Source organism: Eimeria necatrix, genomic scaffold (assembly GCF_000499385.1).
Source record: "Eimeria necatrix Houghton genomic scaffold, Enh_scaff465, whole genome shotgun sequence".
NCBI classification, from domain to species: Eukaryota; Apicomplexa; class Conoidasida; order Eucoccidiorida; family Eimeriidae; genus Eimeria; species Eimeria necatrix.
This window is the reverse complement of record NW_013654350.1, coordinates 15,001-22,500: the sequence shown is the minus strand read 5'-3', so window position 1 is coordinate 22,500 and position 7,500 is coordinate 15,001. Positions and strand designations below refer to the sequence as shown.

Sequence of the window (7,500 nt, the reverse complement as noted above, 5' to 3'; positions counted from 1 at the left end):
GCTGCTGCTGCTGCTGGGGTGCAGCAGGGGGAGCGTAGGGCGTGAAGTTAAGAGCAGCTGCGTGGTGCTGCAGCGCCGCAGCAAAACCCTTAACCCTAAACCCTAAACCCTAAACCCCAGTAGTAGCGGCGGCCGGTCTCACAAACCCTAGAACAGCTCCCTCAAGCCCCAAACCCTAAACCCTAAACCCTAAGCCCTTGAGGCTGGACGCACTGGCTGGTGTTGCTGCGCAACAACTGCTGTTGCATGCACTGCTGAATCTGGAGCAGCAGCAGCAGCAGCAGCAGCTGCTGCTGCTGCTGCTCTCTTGCTCAGTGGCACGTACTCCGCAGCTCCAGCTGCAACAGCAGCACGAGCGTAGGCCTGCAGCAGCAATAACAGCAGCAGCCAGTTATGCTGAGCAGCAGCAGCAGCAGCAGCAGCAGCTATAGCAGCAGTGACTGCAGCAGCAGCAGCAGCAACTGCAGGAGCAGCAACTCCAGCAGCAGTAACTGCAGCAGGGGCAGCTGCAATGGCCGCAGCTAAAGCAACAGCACCTGACGCAACAGCAGCAGCAGTAACTGCAGCAGCAGCAGCTGCAACAACAGCAACTGCAGCAGCAGCAGCAGCAGCAGCAACTTACGGCTCCTGTGTTCAGCAGATCCTCTGTTGGAATATCTTCGTTTGCCGCGTCGAAGGGGAAAACCTCCCTGAAGACCAAACCCTAAACCCTAAACCCTAAACCCTAAACTGCAGAGCTGCCAAGCATGCTTGTGGCTTAAGAGTTTGTTATGCCTCCAGGGTTTGGCTTTCGCATTAGGGTTTAGGGTTTAGGGTTTAGGGTTTACCCGAGGAGCCGGGGCGGCAGCAGCTGCAGCAGCAAAGCCCCTCTAAAACACCTTTCTTGTATGTCAGTGGAGCCGAGGTACTTTTGCTGCTGCTGCAGCAGCTGCAGCACGAGGCCGTCAACAGCTGCTGCCTTTCCTGCTGCTGCTGCAGGCCCTGCTGCTGCTGCTGCTGCTGCTGCTGCTGCTGCATTCAGCGCCGACAGCTTCACCAACGCCCACAGCGCCCAGCCCTGGGTGCTCGCGTTTTTGGTGCTGCAGACACAAGGGTTTAGGGTTTAGGGTTTAGGGTTTGGGGGCCCCAAGCGCCGTGTGCTCAGCCCCGCCGCTCATGGCCCACGACCCCGCTAGGGTTTAGGGTTTAGGGTTTAGGGTTTAGGGTTTACCGCAGCGCTGCCTCCCGTAGCAGGGCCAGCAAGTCATGCTGCGTGAAATCCGGCAGAGAGCAAAGGGAGCCATACTCCCCCAGCACCCAACTTGCCACCTGAACACAAACCCTAAACCCTAAACCCTAAACCCTAAACCCTAAACCTAATTGTGGGGTTTCCGGCGGCGGCTGAAGAGCAAACCCCTAAACGGTTTTGCTGCGCTTAAAGCTACCCTTACAAAACCCTAAACCCTAGCAATGCCCGCCCTAAACCCTAAACCCTAGCCACGAAGACAAGCCCTGAAGACTCGCTGTCGATAAGGTGGACGAAATCCCTAAACCCTAAACCCTAAACCCTAAACCCTAGCCGCGTAGCTGCACCCTGCGCCTGCGCCCTCGCCATGAAGCTTCCCCAAACCCTAAACCCCAAACCCCAAACCCCAAACCCCAAACCCCAAACCCCAAACCCTAAACCCTAAACCCTAAACCCTAAACCCACCTGGATGAGGATGTCGGGCAGCTGCTTCTTTTGCTGCAGCAGCAGCGCCAAAGAGTTGACCACATAAGTCCTGAAAGCTGTGTCTTCTTCGGGGGTTCCGTCGCTGCCGTCGAGCAGCAGCTGCAGCAGCGACTGTGCTGCGTGAACTGCTGCTGCTGTGCTGCTGCTGCTGCTGCTGCTTGCTGCTGCTGCCAGCGCGGGGGCCACTCCAGCAGCACTTAAGGACGCGCAGGCCCCCCCCACTTCCAGCAGCGACAGCACCGCGCCCACGAACCACTTGGGGTTTGGCGAAAACCTGCGCCGCAAAGGGTTTAGGGTTTAGGGTTTAGGGTTTAGGGTTTAGGGTTTGGGACCTCTCTGCAAGCATGGCGACTCGGGAAACGAGGCTGGCGCGGAGGTGAGGGTCTGCTGCAGTGCGCAAGTGCTGCATGAGACTGGAAACCACGAAGGCGACGTTGCTAGGGTTTGTGATTGCAGAAAGAAGACAAAGGGTTTTGTGTTTGAGAGTATCATCTGCATCTTCCAAGCAGTCAATCACAGCTAGCTGGTGGCTAGCCACGTGGCTAGCTGCCACTGCAGCAAGCGCAGCAAGCCCCGCCACGCCCACGTAGCGCAGGTTGTTGTTGCTGCACAGCAAAAACTTGGAAGTTGCTGCTGCTGCTGCTGCCAGCAGCCGCTGCTGCGGGTAGACTGCAGCAGCAGCACAAACCCCCGAATACACCAACGCAAACCCTATATTAGCGGAACAGTCTGCCCGCCGCATTGTTTCCTCCAACACCAAATAAACCTCCGAAGAAAGACGAGGGTCTCCAGCCACCAAGGAAGACAACACCGATAGGATGTTCATCTGCGACGCAAACCCTAAACCCTAAACCCTAAACCCTAAACCCTCACGCAAGCCCTGCACCCGCACGCAAACCCTACACCCTCAACCCTCAAACCCTAGACGCGCACGCAAACCCTAAGCCCTCATGCAAACCCTAAACCCGCACGCAAACCCTAAACTCTCACGCAAACCCTAAACCCTCACGCAAACACTAAACCCTCACGCAAACCCTAAACCCTCACGCAAACCCTAAACCCTCACGCAAACGCTCAACCCGCATGCACACTCTGAACCTTTAGGCCGGGCTCCAGCCACCAGCGAAGACAACACCGACAACATGTTCATCTGCACACCCCAAACCCTAAACCCTAAACCCTCCTCAAACCCTCACGAAAACCCTAAACCCTCAAGCGCGTCCCCAGCCACCAGCGAAGAGGCACCAACAAACCCCAAACCCTAAAACCCAAACCCGCCAAGAACCCCGAACCTAAGCCCCAAACCCTAAACCCTAGACCCTGCAAAACCCCAAACCCTAAACCGTAAACCCTAGACCCTAGACCCTGCAAAACCCCAAACCCTAAACCCTAGACCTAAACCCTAGACCCTGCAAAGCCCCAAACCCTAAACCCTAAACCCTAGACCCTGCTTGCCTGGATCCAGGGCGCGGGGACTCTGTGGTACTCGTAGTCTTTGGGGAGTTTTCTGTCGATGATTTGTTTGAGAATGGAAACCAAAGAAGGAATGAAAACCCTAATTTGGGGTTTGTGAGTTTTGGCCAAAAGTCCCAAAAGATGAACCGAAACCCCCATGACAGAAGGGTCTCCGTCGCAGACTGCGCGGCGCACTTTCCCGAACAAATCCTCCACCACGTAGCCCTCCTGCTGCTGCTGCTGCTGCTGCTGCTGCGGCTGCTGCTGCTGCTGCTGCTGCTGCTGCTGCTGCGGGTCCGGCAGCGGGGGCGGGGGACTCAGAGTGAGAATGCGGTGCAGCACCATGAGGGCTTTGCGGCGAATTGCTGCTGCTGGATGCTGCAGCAAATCTGCTGCTGCAGCAGCAACACAAGGCAGCATGTCGAGGGTCAGCAGCCGCGAGACGCACTGCAGCGCCGCGTGCACAAACAACACGTTCGGAGAACGCAGGTCCTGCAAACGCAAACCCTAAACCCTAAACCCTAAACCCTAAACCCTAGACCCTAGACCCTAGACCCTGGCCTGGACATTCAGTCCTCAGCCCTGGCAGGGAACCCTAGACCCTAGCCCTTAGCCCTGAGCGCTTCACCCCACACCCGAAACCCTAAACCCTAAACCCGTGAGCCCTAAACCCTAAACCCTAACCCTAAACCCTCGGCCCTAAGTCCTAAACCCTAAACCCTGGGGGAGAGACAAGACGCTGCTAACTGAAACGGCCCTGCAGCGCCCCCAAACCCTAAACCCTAAACCCTCATCCTCCCAAGGCCAAAACAAACGCTGCGAGACAAAAATGAGCCAAGTGGAACAAACAAGCAGCTCGGCAGACAAACTTAGGGTTTAGGGTTTAGGGTTTAGGGTTTAGGGTTTAGGGTTTACCTTCTGGATAGTGTTCACGAGCAGAAGCATCAGCTCGTGGTCTTGGTGGAGGAACAAGTTGCAGGCCAAGTATCCTGCACGAGACAAACCCCAAACCCTAAACCCTAATCCCTAAACCCTAATCCCTAAACCCTAAACCCTAGACCCTCGAACGACTCGCGCTGTTCCTGTTGCTGCTGCTGTCTGGCAGCTCAGGCGATAGATAATTAGGGTTTGCAGAGAGCCTCTCCGGAGGCAAAAAGCAGCTAGGGTTTAGGGTTTAGGGTTTAGGGTTTGCGCAGCTGGGGAGTGCCAAGAGGAGCAGCCGCGCTGCTGGAGCAGCAGGACCAACGGTTTAGGGTTTAGGGTTTTCGGGCTGCGGCTTCCTGGGCGCGACGCTCAGGCCTTCGCGCTAGGGTTTAGGGCTTAGGGTTTAGGGTTTAGGGTTTAGGGTTTAGGGTTTAGAGGACCTATCCACTTCGCCTTGGCCTGCTGCTGATTCGCCAAGTTAACTGCATGGATATGTGCAAAGGCGGCGCTGTGGCCCAGCAGCTCGATATAAATGCTTCGGATTATGAATTCTTGCATCTTGCGCTGCAAACCCTAAACCCTAAACCCTAAACCCTAAACCCTAAACCCTAGCGCGGCCCCCTCACGCCCCCCGGCGCAGGCTGCGCGCAAGCTGCGCGCGAGGGTTTAGGGTTTGCTGCGCGCCTCGCTTCAGGGTTTGCAGCTACGGCGCAGGCGCAGCCAGCCCCGAGGGTTTAGGGTTTAGGGTTTGTGGTTTAGGGTTTGTGGTTTAGGGTTTGTGGTTTAGGGTTTGTGGTTTAGGGTTTGTGGTTTAGGGTTTGCGTACTGTCGAGACTCTGGGCTGGTTCATCCGCTGCTTCAACACGACAGTCTCATTGGCTATGATGCGGTCTTCCTCCTGTGCGCTGTCTTCCAAACTGCCCCTCGTGAAGCGCCACCTGGAGGCCTTCGCAGTCACTATTCTCGCAGTGGTCCCCTAAACCCTAAACCCTAAACCCTAAACCCTAAACCCTAAACCCTAAACCCTAAACCCTAAACCCTAATACTCCATCCCGCATACTGAATCCGCACAGCGCAAAGCCTAAACCCTAAACCCTAAGCTGTAAACCCCAACCCTTGGGCCTGAAAAGCACCAAGTGCTAGGGATAGAAAGCCCAAACCCTTAACCCTAAACCCTAAACCCTAAACCCTAAACCCTACCTGCTTAGACCTTGCCTCTCCAATGAACTTGATGAGGTCGAAGAACTCACGGCTAACGTGGGGGCCAGCGCCATTCATTTTCGCGAGGATTTAGGGTTTAGGGTTTAGGGTTATGAGTGAGATAGGGCCGTGACTAAACCCTAAACCCTAGGTTTCTAAACCCTAGGTTTCCGTTGTAGCTGCTGCTGCTCCAGAGGCTTCAGCCGCAGCAGCACCCGCTGCAGCGGCTGCTGTTGCGGCAGTTGCTGCTGCTGTCCTATTTACTGCTGCTGCTGCTGCTACTGTCCTATTTGCTGCTGCTGCTGCTGCTGTCCTACTTGCTGCTGCTGCTGCTGTCACGGCTGCTGCTGCTGCTGGAGCTGCTGCCGCTGCTGCTGCAGTCGCTGCCGCCGCTGCCGCTGCAACCGATGTTGCCGCTGCTGCTGTGCTCTTTTACGCAGGGGCGAGCAGGGTTTGGGGTTTAGGGTTTAGGGTTTAGGGTTTAGGGTTTAGACGGCGTCGCTCGGCGCCGCCGACACGCACGGGCACGATTTACGGGACAGGGTTTAGGGTTTAGGGTTTAGGGTTTAGGTTTTCTGTCCTATCAAGCCAAAATTTTGTTTTTCGAGGCCCCTAAAAAACAAATTAGATGAGCAGCTGAGGTGTAGCTGTAGCTTTTGCTGCTGCTGCTGCGTGTCCTGGCGTCGCTTGCTGCTGCTGCTGCTGCTGCTGCTGCTGCTGCAGGAAGAGACGCGTTGCCGCAGTTGCTGCAGCTTGCTGCTGCTCTTTGAGCATCAACACGACCTGCGGCAGCACGTGTTGTTGCTGCTGTCTTTGCTGCTGCGGTCGAAGGCGCTGCATGCACAAGCAGCAGCAGCAGCAGCAGCAGCAGCATTGGGCTGTTTGCTGCTGGGGCTGCAGCAAGATCAGCAGCAGCAGCAGCAGCAATGAATTTGAATTCAGTTTTCCTTTTCATTTAAAACGCGCCCCCTAGATAGATCCTAGATATAACATCTTCTTTGGGCGGTACGGAGCCGTCATAGCTGCTGCTGCTGCTGCTGCTGCTGCTGCTGCTGCTGCTGCTAGAGCCGCTGCTGCTGCTACAGCCGCTGCTGCTGCTACAGCTGCTGTTGCTGCTGCCGCAGCTGAAACAATGACGCGAGGGCCGCAGCGGCTCGCATGGCTCGGCCTGCTGCTGCTGGTTCTGCTGGCGCTCAGCAGCAGCAGCAGCAGCAGCAGCAGCAGCAGCAGCAGCAGCAGCAGTTATGGATTGGTTACCTTCGCTGACGCGCAGGTCTGCTGAGGGAGCCCTAAACCCTAGAAGCTGACCTGTTAACAACAAAAGCCCAAACCCTAAACCCTAAACCCTCAGCTGCACAGCTCCAAACCCTGGCGCATGCAAGCCTCGAGGCGCCCGTTCTGGCAAAGCGCTCGGCTGTGTCTGCTAGGGTTTAGGGTTTAGGGTTTAGGGTTTAGGGTTTGTGGTCCTCAGGGCTTTCGAGGGGCGCCGCAGCTGGCAGAGGCTGGAGCTCCTCCGCGAGTAAGCTCTAAACCCTAAACCCTAAACCCTAAACCCTCACCCCTGGATACGGGACCTGCAGCTAGGGGTCTGCGGTTTAGGGTTTAGGGTTTAGGGTTTAGGGTTTGCTGCGTGCAGCGACTCCAAGCGGGCATCAGCTTCGACGAACAGGACAGGGCGCAGAAAGGGTTTATCGTCATTTGGTGCGCTAAACCCTAAACCCTAAACCCTAAACCCTAAACCCTCAGCCCAGTGCAGTTTGGAACTTAAAGACGCCCCTCATGCAGGCAGAAGATGCTGTGAGCCTAGGGTTTGCTTAGGGTTTAGGGTTTAGGGTTTAGGGTTTAGGGTTTAGGGTTTTGCAGGATGAGCATCACTCTAGTGTTCGTGGTGATCCTCGGCATTTGGGTAACCCTCAAGATCGCCGATGTGAGCAAGCCCTAAACCCTAAACCCTAAACCCTAAACCCTAAACACTAGGCTGCCTTCTGGGAGCTGCCTCTTTGCCTTTTTTGTAGAAGCTCCTGCTGCCGAGGGTTTAGGGTTTAGGGTTTAGGGCTTGCTGCTTGCGCCAAAGCCCCCTGGGAGGTCGTGCTTCAACGAGGGCTTAGGGTTTAGGGTTTAGGGTTTAGGGTTTGAGGTGCCTACAGGTGACCGATCCGCTGCTGCACACGAAGTTTTTTGCTGCCCGATAGCTGCTGCTTCTTAGAGCA

General features: G+C 56.0%; 2 protein-coding genes across 2 annotated transcripts in view; one reads left to right on the top strand and one right to left on the bottom strand.

The window, feature by feature from the left end:
• ENH_00056270 (adaptin N terminal region domain-containing protein, putative) overlaps positions 1-5,368 on the bottom strand; it is a gene marked incomplete at both ends in the record, with an annotated part of 6,976 nt that extends 1,608 nt beyond the window's left edge. Inside the window, 11 exons of the mRNA XM_013581658.1 lie at positions 1-67; positions 214-363; positions 623-689; positions 828-1,079; positions 1,211-1,308; positions 1,692-1,985; positions 3,167-3,658; positions 4,082-4,155; positions 4,531-4,654; positions 4,911-4,995; positions 5,292-5,368. The exon at positions 1-67 is cut by the window's left edge and continues 75 nt beyond it. Of these exons, the coding sequence (XP_013437112.1) occupies positions 1-67; positions 214-363; positions 623-689; positions 828-1,079; positions 1,211-1,308; positions 1,692-1,985; positions 3,167-3,658; positions 4,082-4,155; positions 4,531-4,654; positions 4,911-4,995; positions 5,292-5,368 (1,780 nt within the window). The remainder of the gene's footprint in view (positions 68-213; positions 364-622; positions 690-827; positions 1,080-1,210; positions 1,309-1,691; positions 1,986-3,166; positions 3,659-4,081; positions 4,156-4,530; positions 4,655-4,910; positions 4,996-5,291) is intronic.
• A 1,054-nt stretch (positions 5,369-6,422) lies between these two features.
• Positions 6,423-7,482, top strand: ENH_00056260 (hypothetical protein, conserved; the record flags this gene model as incomplete). Its single annotated transcript, XM_013581657.1, has 5 exons — positions 6,423-6,563; positions 6,762-6,809; positions 6,927-6,991; positions 7,154-7,217; positions 7,438-7,482. 5 exons carry the CDS (start codon positions 6,423-6,425, stop codon positions 7,480-7,482), a joined length of 363 nt encoding a protein of 120 aa, XP_013437111.1.
• Positions 7,483-7,500: the final 18 nt, after the last annotated feature.